Source organism: Mirounga leonina, unplaced genomic scaffold, assembly GCF_011800145.1.
Source record: "Mirounga leonina isolate KUSES-001 unplaced genomic scaffold, KU_Mleo_1.0 Mir_151, whole genome shotgun sequence".
Taxonomy (NCBI): domain Eukaryota; kingdom Metazoa; phylum Chordata; class Mammalia; order Carnivora; family Phocidae; genus Mirounga; species Mirounga leonina.
The window spans coordinates 57,874,879-57,896,727 of NW_023270377.1; the positions used below are offsets into that span (position 1 = coordinate 57,874,879).

The following is a 21,849-nucleotide window of genomic DNA, read 5'->3' on the forward strand; positions in this document are numbered from 1 at the left end:
CTGCTGGACTTGTCCCTCGAGCAGCTCATGCACCCCCTCAGGGGCCCCGCGGCTGGGTGGCCTCCCTGGGGGCACGCGGCGCCTGCGGAGGGAGCAGCACGCGAGGCCCAAGAGGCACCGCCCATGGAGGGGAACCAGGAGGCTAGGGCGCCCCTGTTCCACCGGGAGGGTGAGCAGCAGGGTGCGTTTACAGCGGCAAGACCTCCAGCCAGGTGGGTATCAAGCCGGAGATGACTGGCTGCGACCTGGGAGAGTTCTCCATTACCTGCAAGCCAGGGAAGCTCGACTGGCCTGGCATCGGGGCCACCCACTCCTTCCACTTCATCCCTCTGTAACTGACCTGTTCAGCCAATAAAGGCACAGACATCTCTTAAAACACAAGTTCTTTCGGGGCACCTGGGTGGCTCAGTCGTTAAGCGTCTGCCTTCGGCTCAGGTCATGATCCCAGGGTCCTGGGATCGAGCCCCACATCGGGCTCCTTGCTCAGCGGGAAGCCTGCTTCTCCCTCTCCCACTCCCCCTGCTTGGGTTCCCTCTCTCGCTGTCTCTCTCTCTGTCAAAAAATAAATAAAATCTTTAAAAAAAAACCACACACACAAGTTCTTTCAACTGTAAGGACGGTGTGTGGAGCTTTGCAGTGGGGCATGTGGGAGAAAGTTCGGGGCCTCCAGGCAGGGCTGACTGATAAACTGATGGGTTTCTTTTTTGTAAGACGGGAGCCATTACCAAACCCACCGGCCCATCAAGTGTTCTAAAACACCTGACACTGAGAAAATGCCTTTTTCTCTCTTCATTCCTACTCAGAACTTTATTTTTAGACTGTCAGTCCTGTAAGGGTGTCTCAGAATCAGCTGTTGCTAGTCACTATTTTTGAATGAAAAACCACTGCAGTTCCACTTCATATTGAAACATGGTGAACACCAAAAATGTTCCCAACAGCCACCAATTTTACAAACTCCCCAAAATTTAACCTTCCCAATTACCTCCCTAAAAAAGGGTCAGATTAGAATTTGCGTTAAGATTCCCAAGTTTAGAAGAAATACCCGATTCTTTTGCATCTATCTAGAATACCAGTTGTGTTTCATCTTTTCCCCGAGTGAGTATGTGAATACGATTTCTGAGATAAGTCTAGAGCCTGTCAGCAAACCTACAGTTAAATGCCAGACGGTAAACATTTCAGGCTTTGCGGACCATAGTGCCACTTGCTTTTTTTTTTTTAACAACCTTCTCAAAACGTAATACTTAGTGCAAGTGCCATATGAATATCCGCTACAGTAGGATCTGACTCAAAGGCTGTAGTTTGCCAACTCTGGTCTAAATTGGGTTATGAGAGGGGCGCCTGGGTGGCTCAGTCAGTTAAGCGTCTGCCTTCCGCTTGGGTCGTGCTCCCGGGGTCCTGGGATCGAGCCCCACATTGGGCTCCCTGCTGAGCTAAGAGCCTGCTTCTCCCTCTGCCTGCCGCTCTGCCTACTTGTGCTATCTCTGTTAAATAAATAAACATCTTTAAAAAATAATAATAATAAATAAATTGGGTTATGAGTGCTTTTAGACCATGCCTTGTCTTTTGCTTCTCTCACTCCTAGAACAGGCCTCAAGGTACAGCATGCCTTAAATATTCAGATGGTTGATAAAATCAAGCCAGGTATTGTTAGTTCTTGGGTTAGCAAATGGTGAAGGAAAACAATATTGTAAAACTTCATGAGCTTGTGTTATTTTCTGTCTTGGGATGTAGCTGTCTCAGCTGATTTTCTGAGCACAGCTACTGGTTGCTTATATCACCAAGCTAGGTCCTATTCAAAAGAGCTGGCCCTTGACCTTCAGAAACTTAAAAGGTAGAAATGGTCTTTTGTTTAAATATGAGGAAAAAATTAGAATTCAGTCCAGTAAGGATGAGTATTAAAGAAAAAAAACCAGACAAGCTAGAATAAAACGTTTTATTATTAAAATAAAAAACTTTGTATAAAAGCATTACAGATCAAAAGCTCTATTTACACTTACTGATTCAATATCCAATTAGGCATCAAACACTGAACAGGCACAGCAAAAGGCTGCACATGCAAAAAAAATGGACACACAAACACTTAAGATTTCACTTCTACAAAACGATTTGATTAATACAAAAGGAGAGGGGGGGTAGGGCACGACACATGAAATCTGCCCAGAAACTAAAAGGGTAGAGATGGCAAGTTAACAAACTGTTGAAAGTCACCCAATTCTAAAAAGGCACTTCTCATTGTTATAAAAGTGCTTAAAAGCTGAACATGAACCCTGTGCCTAGTTTATAACTTCAAGAAAGCAAACACCGCAAAGACTAGTAGCAGACGAGTATTACTATTAATTTTCCATGCAAAATGATCAGGAATTTGAAACACCTTACATACAAACCAAAATAAACTTGGCTAACTACAATTATGCTGAAGTGTTACAGCATGAATTCAAGTCAGCCTATTCCTGAAACCTCACTATCCTAACTCCCTGGGATGTCTTTTCTACATGACTTTGAATACAGCACTGCCCTTGGACCTTTGGGCAGTGACTGTGAGAGGCAGATGCATCACTTGACCTTGTAGTGGAAGAAAGCAGAAGCAACTGAGTCTCAACCAGGGCAACTTGTAAAATAAGCATAATACATGGAATATTCTCATGAGAGGCATCCAAAGTAATATACTCCACTTTCCAACAATTACCGAATTTTTTCACATGGTTTTAAGACTTGTGTGCCTTGATTCTGTTAAAAAACATCAACTAGTATGAACGCTAAAGCTAAAATTACACAGCTTTCTCGTAAACAAGTTAGAGGGCTGTTCTCTGGAATTCAATAGATGTAGTTAGTTAACATTACTACTGTGTTTCTAAGTGCTTGGTTTTATGGGTGGATTCCAGGGCTATTTCAACGCCAATTAAATCAAACATGCTTTCCTAAACTTGCCATTTAAAAAGAATCAGAAACAAAATGGTGGGAGAGAACCAATGGAAATAGAGGGGGGATGGTATGGGGTGGGGGGGAAGCAAAGAAGAAACTGCAGGAGGGCAAAGTATAGCTAGCGATATACCTCTGTGATGGTCAGAGACACGTGTGTCTACTGAGATTAACTTGATTTGCGTTTCCTATAAAACTGGCTTATCATCAAAATTCTTAACTCGGGTTTCAATCATGTGAAAAAACCGAAAACTTTAGTAGGAAGATTTGCGCATTGAAGACGGGGAGTGGATCTTCCAAATGCTATGCTTGCATTTCGAATTCCTGTTTCAGACTGAAAGAGAGAAGGGAACAGGTCAGGATATGGTTTTCAACCTAAGAATGTTCTTTGGAAAGCCTAATTCAGTTTTCAAAATGTTTTCATTGAGTTATAGTATATATAGTTAAGTGCATACATCTAAACATACAACTGGAATTTTTATGCACTCACACACATGTCCCCACCACCCAGATGAAGACAGAACGCATTTCCAAGATTGGAAAAGACTCCCAGTGTGTCCCTTTGCAGTCAAAACCTGCAGTCCTCACCCCCCGGAGACAAACACTATTTTCACTTCTATTATCTTTTTATTTTTTTATTTTTTATTTTTTAAAGATTTTATTTATTTATTTGACAGAGAAAGACACAGCGAGAGAGGGAACACAAACGGGGAGTGGGAGAGGGAGAAGCAGACTCCCTGCCGAGCAGGGAGCCCGATGCGGGACTCGATCCCGGGACTCCAGGATCATGACCTGAGCCGAAGGCAGTCGCTTAACCAACTGAGCCACCCAGGCGCCCCACTATTATCTTTTTATTAAGACACAAACATGAATGTAAGATTTGGGTGTGGAAGAGAGAAAAACCAGCCATTTACCTTTTCAAGTAAGCATGCACATTCCCAAAGCCATGGTATTTGGCTAAATACACAAGGACCCCAGTCGCACACCGCCCATCTCGCTGCCGGCAGAAACTACAGTTGCAGATCCTGCGGCAAGGCGGGCAATGCCAATTCTGAAGGAGAATTGTGAAAAGGCACAGTTAAATCAAATCTTACTTTCCTCCCCTTACTTATCTATTCTTATTTAACCTCTAAGGTAGGTACATCAATTGCATTTACATCTTTTTTTTTTTTTTTTAAGTAACAGCAAAAGCTTAATATGATTAATTTCCATTAGTCCTGATGTTTTCTTAGGAAATGCAGCAGAGGTTACACAGCAACTAGCAAGGGTAGAGTCAACTTCCCCTGTAAGGTCTGGTCCCAACCAAGCACTCTGGAGGGGGACTCATACTGGTCTATGAAGTCATCAGCCTCCCCTGAAATGTGCACCCCACAACTCTTAAGGCTCGATCCTTTCACTGTTACCCTTTCTGGCCCTTTCAACTCATGGCTAACATTTAAGTCCACAGGACCACCCTTCAAGGCACCTACTGGATCCAGCAGAGCATCCTTGACCTCTTCACCGTAACGGTTTCGAAGGCAGGGACCACAGAACTGGCCTCGAACACCCCAGCACTCTGGGTTTCTGCAGTTTGTTTTGGTATCAATAGTTTTCTGGCGGCATTGATGGCAAGTAGATCCCTACAAAGAGGCAAATAAGACGGAAAAAAGAACAAAACACTGCTTTTTGTATAGAAAAACAGCATAAAGAACGTCTTTCTTTGTAGATGGTGTCTGACAATTCGTCTTTCAATCCTATGTTAAATCTACACACACATGTATATGCCAAGGGCATGAAAAATAAATCAAGCATGGTGATTTCATCAATTGGCAGATGCAATAGTTAATATTATCAAAACTAGTTTTCTGCAAGAAAGCATCTTACGCAAAAAAAAGTACCCCAATCTTTCTTTTTAGCACACCACTCTACCCCAGCACCTGTGTACCCCAGACGTACACACAGTAAACATATGTTGAATCGACTTCTAAATTTAAAGAAAAATCAAATGCTACCAAAGGCTTACTAGGCAAATACCATTACTGCAGACTCACTAAGAGATGTGTATCCCAAGGATGCTAAAAAACTTTCCTTATATGAAAAAAACACCCAGGCACATATCAAATATGCTAAGACCTTTAACATTAGCAAAACTCTAAGGATAGAAGCTATCCTTTCTCTCACAGATGTTCATGTTCACAGATATGACTGAGAGAGGTTCGTACCAATGAGCGGTTATAGATCTTCTCTCGAGAGTTGTTGCAGATGTTCTCCAGCTCTTCCTCTGTAATTTCTTCCACAGGGCGAATTATATGTGGAAGGGTCATGGATCCGGCACGACGACTTCTGGGCATGTCATCTTCCTGCATGACAAAATTCATGGAATGGTGTTTCTACTGGCTCTCCCCAGCTCTGAATCCCAGATACATGATTTGTAATTTCTTCACCAAGAATTCAACCTAGAAATCTTTCTTATAGCTTATGGAGAAGGGGCAAGTTAAGTTTACTAAAGATAATGGGACAACGTCATGGAAATGATTCCTACATTAAGAAGCTGAAGAAAGCTTTGGCAACTTAAAAATAAAATCTTGAAATAAAAGGTAGGGGGGGCACTCTGGCTGGCTCGGTAGAGCACGCAACTCTTGATGTTGGTGTTATAAGTTTGAGTCCCATGTTGGATGTAGAGATTACTTAAAAATAAAATCTTAAAAAAAAAAAGGCAAGTAAGCAACAAGCTTTGACCTTCTCACCTGCTAACAAAACACATCAAATAAGTTTATACGACATTAACAATTCTGAATGATTTGAGAAGGTTTACTACGGGTCATCTTATGTTGAGGCCACATGGGTCCCTGTGTTGTGTATTGGATACTGGGCTTACAGAAGATGACAAACAGAAGAGCAAACACAAATGTGGAGAGCTCACATTCACGTAGCTGTCCATGGTCTTCCTCTTTCTCACCAGCATGTACTTATCCTCCTCCTCTTCCTCCTCTTCCTCTGTGGGTAGAGCACTAAGGGACCCAAGGATCCGGGACCTTGACCTGGTAAGAGGACGAGCTCTTCGTTCAGGGTTTCTCCTGGAAGCTACACCTGGGAATGTACGCCTTCGGGGTGTCTTTGACTGCTAAACAAAGCACACATGATGGAACCCATTTATTCAAGAATGAAGAGAAGTGGCACCTTCTCCTTAAGTACGTTTTTGTTTAAGTAAAACGGGAGCTCCATTTCCTAATCCTTTGTCCTTTCCATAATGCATGGGAAGTGAGCCCCAAAATGATACAGCTGTTGTAATTCTGCTCTTCTAACAACAAGCCATTTCTCTCAGACTGAGAGATGATCCTTTTATTCTTCCACTTAAGAACAGATCTCGTTTTCCCAAAAAAAACCCCTTTCTACAATATCTCTTGAGCCCTGAAACATATCCACTATTTCTACATGGCACAAGAGAGAAATGTATGTATGGTTTTCCTTCTTCTGTTTCTTGCTTGCCTCTTCCCTTTCTCCTCAGGGAGCAGACACACCAAATGCCCCTTAGTTGCACCAGCTTATTCCTCAGAAGATAATCACATATATTAGGCCGTGACTTGGTTAGGAAATTGTTTTTTCCCTTTTTTTCTCCCATTCTCAGTTATTAAAAACCTCTATTATTAGGAAATGCAGCAGAGGAAGGAAGGAATATCCTAATGCTGGGGATACAGAAAAAAAAAAAAAAATTCAATCTTTACTCCCTACCCTTGAGAGGCTTAATTTAGTTGGGAAGGAGAGAACTAGCCAATCAAAAGGGTTTAAGCGCTGCAGAAGCATGGTTTGGAGAGGCCACACCTGTCCTAGCATGCACAGAAGAGGTCCCAGAGACCTGTTAGGTTTACTTCTCTGTCTGTAGGACTACACAAAATAAGGAAATTGGATTTTAAAATAACAAATTTAGGGGCACCTGGGTGGTTCAATCGGTGAAGCGTCTGCCTTCGGCTCTGGTCCTGAACCCGGGGTCCTGAGACGGAGCCCGGCATTGGGATCCCTGCTCAGTGAGAGTCTGCTTCTCCCTCTCCCTCTGCCCCTCCCCCTGCTCATTCTCTAATAAATAAAATCTTAAAAATAAATCTATCTTAGACCTGTCCAAAATACTACAATATAAAGAAGGATTTGCACTTACTGTACTGGGGCCTGGTAGGGAACGCCTTCCAGGGAATGAGCCAGGGAAGCTTTCTAATTCTGACATTAGTTTTGCAAGCTAAAAAGGGAGGATATTCAACAGAAATTATTAGTTTAGAATAACTGCTGAAAAAAAGCAACTTCTGGAAATTAGTAGCACATCTCGAGTTTCTGATTTCACTTATACATTTCCAAGACTTTAATAGATTAAAAAAGAGAAGTTAATTTAGGAAAAGCAGCACATTTAAAGCACACATTGTGAAGACTTGACAGTTACACTGAAAATAATTCTTAGGACACAGGTATAAGCAATGAGCAGCTTACAGAAAGGACGGGAAGGGTTATTAGTGTTAGCACAAAGTCAGATACCTACCATTGCTTTGTTTTGCTTTATATTTAAAGCTCTTTTCTCCAAAAAATTCATTCCATTTTCATCTTCTGAATCAGAACTGGAATCGGTCACAGTATTCTCAGGGGGCTGGGGGGGCACTGCTCTTTTGCTGGCGGCTCCCCTGGCTTTTTGGGTTGGAAACTTCATGGCCACCCGTAGGGGTCCGGACCGTCGGCACTGGCTGCGAGTCCTGTAGCCAGTGTGGTCTGACTGCAGTCTCTAGTTAATCAGGAACAATGGAGTCGTTAATGACTTGTTGATTGTCCGACAGGCTGCACCAATATGACTACAAAATCCCTTCTGAACAAAAGACACTGACATCAAATAAATTTTAATTGGACACCTTAATTGTCAATTTTAACTGACAGCTCTGGGCAATAAAATCAGGAATTACAAATAAATACAATAATCAGGGTAGTTGGAACTCCTGTAGCCTGAGACAGGTCTTTATAAGCCATCTTCATAGCCCTTAGGCCAGTGGTTCTTAATCTTTTTTTTTAATGTGAAAATCCCAGCTCCCTTTTTAATTCAAAAACAGATCTTTTGTTTTTTAAAAGAATTCCTATAAAAACAAATATGTGTTCTCCCACAACCATGGTTTCAATGTTTGGCATTAAACTATATTACAGGTGCCTGAGTGCTCTAATCTACTTTTTAAAAAATTTGCAGCAAATAGGCATAACATGAAATTCACCATTTTAACCCTTTTTAAGTGTACAGTTCAGTGGCATGAAGGACATTCACACTGTTGTACAGCCATCACCACCATCTGTCTCCAGAACTTTTTCATCTTCCCAAACTGAAACTCTGTACCCATTCAACACTAACTCCCCACTCCCCTCTGGCCTCTGGAAACTACCATTCTACTTTCTGTCTCTATGAATTTGACTATTTGAGGTACCTCTCTAATCTACTTACTGTAAACTTAAAATTTAAAAAATTTTTTGAGATTCCAAAATTAAAGTGGGGTTCCATCATTAAAAATATATTAAAATTAGCCACCAGAGAAAAGCAAATCGGAATCACAAGATACCGCTTCATTACCCACTAGTGGAGCTGAATCAATAGCAAGTATGGCAAGGATGTAGAGAACCTGGAACCGCATACACTTTTGGTAGGAATGTACAAAGGCGCAGCCGAAGACAGCCTGTCAGTTCGTTACAAGGCCAGAGTTACCATAGGACTTGTTCGTATATATACTCCGATAGTATTATGTCCACACAAAACTTGTAAGTGAATGTTCATGGTAGTGCTATTCACAATAGTCAAAAGTGCAAACGACCCCAAACCCATCAACTGATGAAGAGGATAAATAAAATGTTGTACATTCACAAAATATTATTCATCAGTAAAAAGATATTAAGTACTAGCACATGCCACAACATCGAAGAAGCTTGAAAATCTTCCATGAAGTGAAAGAAGCCATTCACGAAAGACCTCATAGCGTACGGTTTCATTCATACGAAGTGTCCAGAGTAGGAAATCTATAATGGTAGCAGACAAATTGGTGGTTGCCCATTGACGATTGGGGGTACTGGGAAAGGATGAGAAGTGACTGTTAATGGGGACAAGGTTTTTTTGGGGAGCTGATGAAAATATTCTAAATTGATTGTAGTGATGGCTGAAAAAAAGTGATTGAGAAAAGAAAATATATAACCCATAAAGTCCCAGAAAGGGAACAGCCCCCTTTTTTTTAACATCCAAACACTTCTTAAATCTGCGCAGCTTCTAGTATTCTTCATGTACTTTTAGTGTGCCCAACGACGAGAAAATGACAAACTTTTATGGGTTCTTAAGACTTTTAATCGATTGGCATCTTATTAATTGAAACAAACCAGCATCTACAAAGAGTGTATTCACTGCCCCGAAATGACTCAGGCTAGACAATGTTTAGGTCACATGCAGACTTACAGACCAGCCTCTGCAAGAACTCCAATCTGCATTGATTTGGACCACCATCACTTCTTAGAGGCAATGTTACATTACCACCAAGTCAGACCGCGATAAACACTCCTCGGCCAGATGTTCTCACTTATGTCAGTATCCTTGTGGTCGCGGGGAGTGGCTCCCCATCAGACCCCAATGAGCTGAAGAGCATGCACCTGACTGTAAACCAACACACTGCTTCCTTTGTTGAAGACAGTCCTGCTAACCAGGGTCTGCAGAACTAAGCAATATGCTCAGGGAGAGCGGGACCGAGGTACAGCAGCAGTGGCCTGAGCAGAAGGACCGAGGTTAAAGGTAAAGCAGCGTGCACAAGGAAAGCCAGCCAAGGAGCACAAGTGAAAGCAGGAAGGGCCCTAATTGTCATTATGTGCACTCGAACCCACATTTACCAAAGGCCTGCTCCAGGCCGGGGCCAGTACTGGGCTGGGCACTTGAACTTACATACGAATACAGCTAATCTTGAGGACATGTGGGCTTCTGATCATCAGGCTAGATTTCTGTGGCAACAGAAATCTGGAGGTTGGCCAATTTTATCTTACCGGTCTCCAAGACTTTCAGAGCCTACAAAATGTTCAAAGCTTTACAAGTAGGGCTACATTAGTAAAAACTGTTGTAAGACATGAAGAAAATGTTAAAATTTTAAAAAGGTCAACAAAATCTTCTGGCATGACTAAAATGAAAATTACAAGAAAAAAAACTTTAAATTACGAGAAAAAAAAAACTTCAAACAAGTGTGTCATGCCTGTAAATGTACTGTACTTCTTGACATGGGTTCTCAAACTCACCATTCCATCTTGTATCTCACTCTCTGAGAAACCGCAAAATGATTCATCGTCAGAGTCGGCATGAAAAATACTGGCCAGTTCTTTAGTGACATCTGGCCTTGATTTCTGTAAAAATCCACAATGGTCTAACACATCTTGCACCTCACTTTCTGAAAAGCCGCAGAAAGATTCATTATCAGAGTCCTCATAAAAAACATTTGCCAGTTCTTCACTGATATCTGACCTGAATTTAGGTTTCTGTAAAATAAATAAATAAATGTGGTTGTGCATTTTTTTTCCTTTTTCAAGAACCAATTTTCCATAAACCGTGCAGAGAGCAAATCACATTTACAAGTGCACTACAAGAGAACAGCTTTTGTTACAAAGAAAAATGGTTCAGAGGTTTACAAATGATTTCTGAGTTGTTATGGCAAATCATCAGGCATGTTAGGTTAGGCGACATTTCAAAAAGATAGAATAAGTAGCTAATCTACCTCCAACAATTACTACCTAGAACCACAGCAAAAAGTGAAATGAAATTACAATGCATACTGTATTTTCCAGCGGCTGTATAGAAATGCAGGCAAAAAGCAAGCAGCTTTAATCACGCACAAAGCATGTGGGGCACTGTGGGCACTGCAGACTCAATTCTGTTTATTCTCAGGCAGCACTTACCGTGTTTGCAAAATTATCAGAAGCAAAGCTGTCACAACTGTCATCAGAGGATGACGACGTTTCCATGGAAATCAACTTCACATATCTAAATTTCTTTACGTTCTTCTTTACTCCGTGATCCTTTTGCTGTAAATGAAAATGGCAATACTATTAAGTGGGATGCTTACACTAACTGAAGACATCATTTTTGAGTTTAGTAGTTCAGCACAGAGTAGATATATCCATTTCTTATACCCTACATAGTAGAAGGAGGATTTGCAAATGCTACAACAATATTTTCAAAACCTGGTAAAATCTTAAAAGGGGATCCCTTTGAAGGAATATTGTTAAGGACATTTATCGGTTCAATCAAACATCTACAGAACTACCTCACTGAACACCTCTTTCCCCCAAGCTAAGCGTGTCATATGGAGTTCCCAAGGGGCTTAATGCTGACTTCCTAAAACCTGCCTGTTAAAAACATTAGATTGCACTTCCAAAAGGAAATTTCAAAAGTACAAAATGGTAGAGTGATTTCTCTCCCTCAGCCAAAAGCTAATGAGGTCTTTTTATAGAAGCTTTGGCCTATGTACTGTGATGCTAATTTCCCAAACTACAAGAACTGGGCAGCACCTCTACTTCAAGATGGCAGGCTTTCAAGCTGGCCCTGCTCTAACCAGGAGGGGTATAGTGATTTCAGCACAGGCCCTTACAAATCAAGTACATCAACCGAGTGAACAAACATACAAGGAGGCAAGTTAAAGGTCAAACAGCACTCCGAACCCAGGTAGAATGCATGATTCCACCTCAGCATTCTATCAGCCTGGCCTGACATTCAGCTCTTTCCAAAGTCCCCTTCCTATACAATTCTTTTTAGAATTCCTTCTGTAAGTCACAAATTACTTGTAGGTTACTTGTTCATAAACACTGAAAAGCCTGGCTTTGCTCATCAGAAAATGCAATTAGCATCTATCTAAATATAGAGACAGCAGTTTCTGGCATTTCTTAACATTTAATGAGACTTAAGTGTTTTTAGTTCCTATGTTTTAATTTTCTTAAATATGGCCACACAATAGAAATGACTCCTCCCACTGAAAACTTTAAAAGGCAAGCTCTGTTATGGGTCCCACAAAATAAAGCGAAGATCTGAGGTGTCAGGTGGAAAGAACATTCTTGACCTTCCTTGTACATCTAACATTAGGCACTTCAATCTCTTGCAAATAAAATTATGTCTTTTGTCCTTTTAGAAAGGCAGAAAAATGTGATAATAGGTAGTGCTACTACCTATTAGAAGGGGTCTCAAACACCCCATTTTCCAAGCGAGGAAATTCAAGGCTCCAGGGAGGTGAAATAGAGTGCCCAAGAGGACACAGCTCGAAGGAGAACCCAATTCTGTAATCTCCTACGACAGCAGTGCTCCTTGCACTAGTACAGCAATTTACTCATCAATCTACCTGCAAGCAGTCAGAGGCCCAAGACAGCCTCAAGGGAGGCAGTCTACTGGAAGCTGACAGGGAAACATACGCTGGGCTTTAACACGTCAGCACATGCCAAGAGTTAGTTAGCAGGCAAATGCATGTTTGGAGGAAAAGACGTAGAAAAAGGCAAATGGTTACGGTTGAGATGAACTCTTCTGGCAGGCAGGTAATAACTAATACCACTTAGTAGGTGTTTTTTTCGTGCCAGGCCCTAAGCATGTTTTTCACATTACGTTTAATTCCTTGCAACAAAGGTGCTATCATTATTCCCACCTAACAAATGGGGAAGCCGAGGCGTGAGGGGTTAAGTGGATTATTCGTCACAGGATGGCCCAAATTCGAACCCAGGCACGTCAAATCCCAAGTCCTGTTACACATGGCTTTCTCCAATCTAAAAGCTAATGCCGGGTTACACCCAAGAGTAGTGTCTGAAACCACGCCCCCAACACGCCCTCTCCCACCCCCCACCCCCACTAGAACCACAGCTTCCCCACGTGTCGCTCTTTATTTATTTTAAGCATGTCACACTCTTCCTTTCCACCCAACCCCCATCTTCTAACATCTCCTGGGGCAGACCCTACGTTCCGGTTTCCGTTAGAGCAAAAAGTAACGTTCCATTCAGGGAAACGTCCTGCAGCTGCGAGTAAGGCTGGTGGGTGGAGGAGTGGGAAACGAGCAAATGGTTGTTGAACAGCACCTTCAGGTGCTCTTAATCGCCGCCTGGAACTAGAGATGCCTCCCCCCATGTGCGCACCCAAGTCCTAAAGAGACCATTTTGCAAGACCTTTAAACTTCAAACCCACAGGTACTCAGCGGTTAGAAAGCGGATCCTGGTGTGGCAGGCGCAAAATCCGGCGGGGAGCGGGTCCAAAGGGGCCCCCAGCGCGCGCCGGTCTTGCCGCAGCGAGCCACCCACCCGCCCGCAGCTGCACGCTGGAAAAGGCTGCACCGCTGCAGGGCAAACCCCCAGGTGCAGGGAGGGAGGCGTTCCCCTCCACTCGGGCTCTGGCCGGCAGGCACAATGGGGGACCCGCTAGCTCTGGCCGCTGTCCGGCCCCGAGCGCACGTGCACTTCAGGCGCACGTGGCTTCGGGCTCCCCAGCGCTGCCAACCAACCTGAAAACTGCTCAAATCTCCGACCGCCAGCGCGCCGGGTGCGCACGCCCAGCGGGGTCGGCCCCGGGCTCGGAATTACACGAAATGCATGAAATCTGGGGCTTGCCTAAATGGGCGCCGCCCAGGACCGCCACCAGTTGATAAGCAGTACTCGGACCGCGGAGGTAGAGGGAGTCGGTCCGCGCCCAGCACCCACCGCGCCCGCCCCTCGGGTTCATCAGCCTAGCGCTCACCGGCACGCGGCGAGCGTCCATGCTGGCGGCGGGCGCCCAGGCCGGCGCTCTGGGACGGGAGAGCGAAGCACCGCGCGCCGCGGTCCCGCAGAGCCAAAGGAGCTGGAGCTGCGGCGGGCGGGGCACTCAGACCCGGGACCCGAGGGGCGGGGCCCCGGCCGGCTTTCCCGCGTTGGGGCTCAGGTCCTGCAAGCTGTGGTAACTGCCTACCCAGGCGCGAGACCCTCTCGGCACTGGGGAAAAAAGCGGCCCCCCAGATATTATGACCCCAAGCCCCAGCCTTGGAATGCCCTGAAGTCCGCCGTGGAAAAGCGGCGCTTTTAGGGCTCTAGACAACTCTCTTTATGTTGCTGCACGGTCCTGAGCGAATGGCGCGAAAGAGGTTCGTATTGCCCCGGGGTTAGCAGGCTGATTTGCATGAATTCCCGGGCTGGGAGAGGAAAAGTCGAGGTGCGGGGTAATGGAGAGCAGAGCGAGAGTCTTGCGGGTTTTGGCTCTTATCACTTGCATTGCGGCGTGCGGTTTACGTTATTAAGCGCAAAAATCAAAGAATTAAGCATGAATTCCCCCCTTTATTAGTCCAGTCACTGTCTCTGAGTGTGGCACCTCTTATCTGGCAACCACATCATTATCTGCAGCAGTAAAATGAGTTAAATCTTGATGTTTTTTTCCAGAAAGCACGGGAAGCCGTTGTTGTTTTACATAAGACTAGTGGTTTTTTAAATTAGGACAAAAAGGCGCTGCCATTAGTTAACATCGGCGGGATCATACAGGCTTTAAAATTTATCTGTTGAGGGTAGAAGCTGAAGACCATTAATGTGGTTTGACTATCTTTTCTTTCGTCAGAATTTATAATACCGAGATTGGAATGACCGTGAGGTATTTTCTGATTGCCCTTTTAATCAAACCTGACATTCCGACGCAATAAAGTGTGAGGTTTTAAAATTTTTTCTGTAGAGAGCAGGAAAAAAAGCTTTTAGAAGAAAAAGTAAGATGATTTGGGTTGCTTTAAAAGACACTAATTATAATCTTACATTTAAGACAAGTGCTTGAAATGAAACCATTCGAATTTTTTCCTTAAAAACTTTTCGGGAATAATTCCTTTGCAGTTAAGAGAGCATGCGTGAACACACCGCGTTCTTCTCTGGATGTATTGAATACAAAAACTTGTAAGCAAGTAATACGAAAAGAACAATGGATTGGAAGAATTGGGAGGGTCTTGGTCAGAGTCTTCGAGCCTTTCTAAAACACGCCTGCCCATGGTCACTGTCACAGTGCAAGGGACAAAGAACTCACGGTCTCGAAGGTAGGCGCCAAGAGAGGCGGTTGCTTTGGCGAAATTCTTGGCAGTGGTGGTGATGGGGGAGGGGGGCCGTGAGTGACTCAATAAGTATTTGTTGAGTAAATAACTATATAAATGGTGAACTAAAATTGTCGTTGGTGCTGTGTCCTTGGGAATACAGTTTTTTGCCACTGAAATATGTGAGAATTTGGAATTGTGAAATGCATAAAGTAAGGGAAGATTAAGTCCTTTGACTCTGAAAAGTTCTGATAGGAAAATTCTTAATTCTCGGGGCACTAGAAAATAATTTACATATTAAGATTAAGATGTCTGGTCTATCAGTCTTTTCAGTAAACCGAAAGATGCAAATTAAAACAGATACAGTTTTACTCAGTGGCAAAAATTTAAAAAACCTGATTAAGACCAGGTGCTGGTAAGGACATGAGGAAATTCCTGCAATGTTAGGAGTGTAATTTTTTTTTTTACTTCACAGGGCAGTTCAGATATTTAGCAAAACCACTTCCAAGTTTTTCACACTGCTGGTTAGAACCCATTGGTGAATTGTGAAATCAACTTAGTGGGTTACAACTAGCACGCTTTCTTCTTTCTTTTTGAAATTGGGTAAAAAATATGAGTAGTAAGTGTGAGTATTGTTTTCTCGAACTGTGTGTCACTTTTGTGTGTGTGTTTTGTATAAAGGCGTATTTCATATTGCGCTTTGCCATGGACAGAATTTTCAAGATAGCATCCTGGAGAATGTGCATGATGAGTCTTGTACTGATGTTCTCTCATTCATTCAAGTTAAGTATAGACCATGCCTATTACAGCAGGCACTATACTGAGAACTGGAGACACATAGGCCAGGGAGTGTACATCCTAGTAGAGGAGTAGAAATAAACATGATAATTTCAGGTGTGATAACTTCTGAAAAAAAAAAAAAAAACAGGATAAGAAGATAGGAAATGAAAGAGGTATTAATTCAAATAAGAAAAACAGGAAAGGCTTCTCTGAGGTGTTATCTGATCAGGAGCCTGAGTAAAGCAAGGGAAGAAGTCATGGGAGATAAGGGAAGTGCTGGTTAAGCAGAATGAACAGCTGGTTCAAAGGCTCTGTAAGGCACCTAACAGAAGAAGCCGAGTATGCTGTGACTATAGAGCTAGGGTAAGAAAGGGAGAGCGGCCAGATCATGTGGGGTCTTCCTGACCATGGGAAGAGCTTTGGATTTTATCCCAGGTGTGATGGGAAGGATTTTGATGGAGACACCCAATCTGACCCCATGGACTGTATGAACTGTAGGTTGAAGGGGAGCAGGATTGAAAGCTCAAGGCACTTAGGAGCCCCTGGAGGAGAAAATGATGGCTTGGACTAGGGTAGTTTTAGGGTGGGGAGAACTCAGCTATATTATTTTGAAGATAGAGCTAATGGGACTGGAGGGATGGATGGTTCATTCATATTAGCATTGTGTATCATAGTAAAATATGGCAAATAAACAAACTAAATGCCCCTCAGAAGGGAAATGGATGCACAGACAGTGGTATATTCATAGAATGGAATTTGAACAGTAATTCAAATGAATGGTATGGCTTACTTGCATCAGTGTAGATAAATCTTAATATTGAACGAAAAAGCAAATTGCAAACATTTCTGCAAACTGTACCCCTTAGGCAAATTTTAGAAACCTAAAACAAAACCAAACAAAAGCAACCTAAAACCTACTTAAGTTGTGAAAGTATAAAAAACCTACACAAACAAAACAGGATACAGTAAACTCTGAGGAGGGAAAGATGGAAAGGAAAGAGAGGAGGTGAGGCCTTCCACTCTATCATTAATGCTTTTTTGTTGTTATTACTTTCTTTAAAAATAGTGTGAAGCAAATATGGCAAAGTGTTAAATGTGAGTGGTGGGCACGCGAATGTCTTTTATATTTTTACTTTCCATGGGGTTTTCTTTTTTCTTTTGGATCTGAAACATTTTATAATTTTTAAGTTTGAAACACTTGACCTGTCTGTTGATCAAGATCTATGTTTGTAGCGTTAAATATGCAGTCCCTTTACAGGGCCCTATAAATGGGAATGTAAGTTCATCTTGCAATTTTAGGTACCTCATAAAGGTCTTAAGTCACTATGTTAATCATATACTGGTAAATATGTTCATTTTAAATGAAAGACACAAAAAGCATAAGAATGGAAATTCAGTGTGCAGAGAATGATGAGGGCCCAGGCCTCAGCAACAGGTAACAGGGAATGACATTTCATAGGCACATACCTGCTATCTACAGACAGTATCTGGTATGAGAGCTGTAAATACAAGTACTCAGAAAATACTTATTACCAACTAAAATGATTGTAGATGGAATTTTAAACCTAAAACTTTCAAAAATACTGTCTCCTATTGAAGAGCTTTAAGGATCGGTATGTGTTGTCCTGTAGCTTTTATTCACTTTGCACAAAGAATTCCATTTCCTATTATTGGGTTTGAAACTTGACCACTCAGCACTTAAATAATGAGGTAAGGTGAAGTCAAACTTGAACTCAAGATAATTGATTTTTAAGACAAAGAATGCAAGAATTAATAAGATATATCATTTTTAGATGCGTAGATGTACTTGTTCTCTGTCCCATACACCCTTCCTTCTCTCAGGAAATGTAATGTGAACCCAAGTGGCTCAGTAAATAAGAGCCCTTCAATAGACCATGCACACCCAGAGACAAAGCACTGGTGCGGGGTTTCACGGTGTTTGTGGTTACAGACAGGTTGCAGTCTGTCAGGTCACAAATCTCTATTCTAAATAACCCCGTAATTATAGATTTACCTCCCCCCAGGTCTGCTTTCAGGACGTACAAAGGCAAGAAACCTAAAAGGCCTAAAGTTACACTTCCGTTGCCAGAAGCCACTCTGTGGGAGGGCCCAGCCCATAACCACCCTGGTTCAGTTTAGTCCACAAATCCTACTTCTCCAAGCTGTATTGGTATGTTTGCTTTTGATTATATGTCCACACTGTTGAGCAGGTCAGTTTGCAGACATCGGATACCTGGTTAGAGAAAGGAATATGGAAACATGAATGCAAATCTGGTCGTTTTTAGCAAGAGGAAATACTTGTTTTTCATGGATAAGCATTGTTATGAAATATTTGACTGTATAAAGCGTTAAAGCATCATTGAACACTAGATGAGATAAAGTCAGTTCCAATATTATGGAAGCTGAACTATAACTATAACCTAACCGCCTACATTTTACCAACCGCAACTCCTCTCTAACTTGTTCTCCTCCTATAACTTTTTAAATTTGCCCTTGGTAAAGTGTTTTTACAGGGGTACAAATATTTCTTGGAGGTAGGGATTTCATTTCCCTTGGATATAGACCCAGAAGTGGAATTCCTGGATCATATGGTATTTCTGTTTTGAGTTTTTTGAGGAATCTCCATAATGGCTACACCAATTTGTATTTCCACCACAGGGTGCAAGGGTTTCCTTTTTTTTCCCCAAGTCCTCACCAACACTTGTTATCTCTTATCTTTTTGATATAATAACTTCAGAAAACACAATGAGGGGAGGAAAGAAGTCCAGAAAGATATGTAGCAGAATGTTGGCAGAGCTTTCTTCTGGGATAGGGGACCTAATGGTGATTTTTTTTCTACTCTTTTCCCCTTTTTGTTCTTTCCAAATTATCTGGACTGAGCTCAAATGATTTTCAAAACCACAGGAAAAACAACAACAAAAAACCAAGAGTGGCTCCCTATCCTTAAAATAACAAACAAACCATGCCAAGGAAGAGAGGCTGAGGCACTTAGGGTGATTTGGAGGGGATGAAAGATGGGGTGGGGAGTGGTGTGTGAAGGGAAAATGGAGTCAAGGAAAGGGAGGGTCTGTTGATGGGGCAGCCAGCTATGAAGTGCTTCTCAGTTATTCTGGGGGCTCTGACCAGCACCTGCTTGGCCTTCTAGGACACGGTGGCAAAGTCCTGCTGAGCAGCTTGTGGCCCATAGGCACCTAGCAAGATTTTTGGTTTTACTCAAGAACTTGTTTGTTTTTAATTTGATCACTTCCCCTTCTGGAAACAACGAGGATGCGCAAAAAAAAAAAAAAAAAAACCAAAAAACAAAAAACTGTTTTAGTTGTGAGCCGTCTCCGTTCATTGCATAGACAACTTCTTCTAAACTATTATAGTTGTGAATTTTCCAGATCCTAGAATTCTTCTTCAGATTTCTTCCTTTTAAGCAGCTCTTTGAAAAGAGAATTGTTGCAGAGAGAGGAAGTTTATTAGCTAAAAGGAGACTTACGGATTGTCTATAGATTGGTTAATTTCTGGAGTGAACCAAATTCAAGATGGTGAGGGACCCAGAGAGCAGTCTAATCTGCACATTGACATATAGAATTCAAAACCAGTCTACCAGCAGTCCTTAAAACCTTAAACATAGACACCATATGATCCATCAATTCCACTGGTCAACTGGCAGAATTTCAGCTTCTTTATCTCTTTTGGAGTCCCCAGATGTAAAATGGTATGGCTCATCTCAATCGTTTTTCAAAGCGCTTTCTTCAGGCTTCAAATATAAAGCATACAAACTGCTATGGACTAATACTTGCTCTACCACTCACTCTGGAATTTCATACATCCCAACCCACAGAATTCATTAAGGAACGCTGACCGAAAGCTGAATGCTTTTTTTTTTTTTTAAGATTTTATTTAACAGTCTTTCACTTAACAGAGAGAGACACAGTGAGAGAGGGAACGCAAGCAGGGGGAGTGGGAGAGGGAAAAGCAGGCTTCCCTCCGAGCGGGGAGCCCGATGCGAAGCTCAATCCCAGGACCCTGGGATCATGACCTGAGCCAAAGGCAGAAGCTTAATGACTGAGCCACCCAGGCATCCCTGAACGCTTATTCTACTTTGCCTTTCCTTAGGCTTATCAGAAAAACACCTGGTACCACACCCAGGACACCTGTAGGGGGGCTGAATTGTGGCCCCTCAAAATACATCTCTTTGTTTTAATACCCAAACTCTGTAAATGTTCATTTAGAAAAAGGGTCTTTGCAGATATAGTTAAGGACCTTGAAAGGAGACCATCTTGGATTATCCACATAGGCCCTAAACCCAATGACAAGTGTCTTTATAAGAGACAGAAGAGAAGTCACCTAGAGTAGGTCATTTGAAGATGGAGACAGAGATTGGAGTGAGCAATCACAAGCCAAGGTACAAGGACAGCCTCCAGAAGCTAGAAGAGGCAGGTAACGGAATCTCTCCTTGAACTTCTAGAGGAAGCACAGACATGCCCACACCTTGATTTCAGACTTCTGGTCTCCGGAACTGTGAGAGAATACATTTCTGTTGTTTTAAGCCACAAACTTTGTGGTAATGTTTATGACAACCATGGGAAATTAATACAACCTCATTGGCTTCCAGTCTCTAAAGAAGAGGAGTCCAAACAGAACCAGCTTGACCAGGCTTTCATGATAGAGATGGGATGGCCATTACAACTCTGGTGACAAACTAGATTAGATCTTTCAAACTTAATCTGAAAGACAATTAGAATAACCAGGCTTTCCCAGTTTCCAGCTAGTGTTCGTGACTTATGGAGCCAGTGCTGTGGACTGAATATTTGTATGCCTGCCCTCCATTCCACCCACCCCATTCATATGTAGATATCTATTCTCTAATGAGCTGATATTTGGAGGTGGGGCCTTTGGAGGTAATCAGGTCATGAGGGTGGAGCCCTCATGAGTGGGATTAGTGCCCTTATAGAAAGAGACATGAGAAAAATTTGCTTCCTCTCTCCCTGCTCTCCACTTTGTGAGGATCCAAAGAAGACCACCATCTGCAAACCAGGAAGAGGGCCCTCACCAGATACTGGATGGCTGGCACCTTGATCATGTACCTCCCAACCTCCAGAACTGTGAGAAATGAATGTCTGTTGTTTAAGCCATGCATCCTGTGGTATATTTGTTAGAATAGCATTAACAGGGTGCCTGGGTGGCTCAGTTGGTTAAGTGACTGCTTTCAGCTCAGGTCATGATCCTGGAGTCCCAGGATCGAGTCCCGCATCGGGCTCCCTGCTTGGCAGGGAGTCTGCTTCTCCCTCTGACCTTCCCCCCCTCTCATGTGCTCTCTCTGTCTCAAATAAATAAATAAATAAATAAATCTTAGAATAGCATTAACAGCCAGTTTTTACAGTTTCTAACTTTTCCAAGTTTTAGATAATTGTCCTTAACACGGTCCTAATCAACCCAGCTTTCCTACTGTGCATCATGTTCTCTTCCGCTCCTTCATGACACTGACTTTACAGCAAGCTTTTGTCTGCCTTGGATACAGAGCATCATTTTGCCTTCAATCTTACCATTGGCCCGCATTTTCTCTTGGTATTAGCAAGAGATTAAGCCAAGAGAAAGAAAATGATTGGCTTAGGTTCATCTAGTATATGTGTATGTGTGTATGGGACCACTATGGTATTATGGATCAGTGGCCCCTATGTCAGGTATCCAATCTGTGCTATCTGGGAGCATGAGAGAATTATCATGTGGTATCAAACGTGGTGCCTAAGTAGCTGGGGCTGGGTATTCAGATGCTGTCTGGCACAGTATAAGGGTAAAGAGTGTGGGCTCTGCCTGGGTTTGCATGCTAGCTCTGCCACCCACCACATGTTTTATGATCTTGGGCAAGTTAATCTCAATCTCAGTTGTATTATCTATATTTTATGATCTTGGGTAAGTTAATTTCAATCTCAGCTGTATTATCTATAAAACGGAGATAGTAATCCAAGTCTACCTCATACGGTTGGCATGAGGATTCAGTGAGTACATATCTGGCATATATTCAGTGCTCAATACATTTTAACTATTATTGGGGCTTAAATTTACCATTTAATTTTTTATTTCCAGTTTTTTCTCCTGTTTCTTTGTTTCCCTGTCCTTTTTTTTCTGCTTTCTGGTGGGTCATTTG

At 42.6% G+C, this 21,849-nt stretch overlaps 1 protein-coding gene across 2 annotated transcripts; it reads right to left on the reverse strand.

The window, feature by feature from the left end:
• Nucleotides 1–1,919: 1,919 nt before the first annotated feature.
• On the reverse strand, nt 1,920–13,740 carry CDCA7 (cell division cycle associated 7). 2 transcript variants are annotated; one of them, XM_035007740.1, is made up of 10 exons: nt 13,634–13,740; nt 10,828–10,953; nt 10,174–10,410; nt 7,424–7,660; nt 7,052–7,129; nt 5,822–6,022; nt 5,121–5,258; nt 4,389–4,538; nt 3,834–3,970; nt 1,920–3,253 (listed from the first exon to the last, which is right to left on the reverse strand). In XM_035007740.1, exons 1-10 carry the CDS (start codon nt 13,652–13,654, stop codon nt 3,223–3,225), a joined length of 1,356 nt encoding a protein of 451 aa, XP_034863631.1. In that variant the 5' UTR covers nt 13,655–13,740; the 3' UTR covers nt 1,920–3,222. The 2 variants fall into 2 exon arrangements, with proteins under 2 accessions (XP_034863631.1, XP_034863632.1); XM_035007741.1 differs by lacking the exon at nt 10,174–10,410.
• Nucleotides 13,741–21,849: the final 8,109 nt, after the last annotated feature.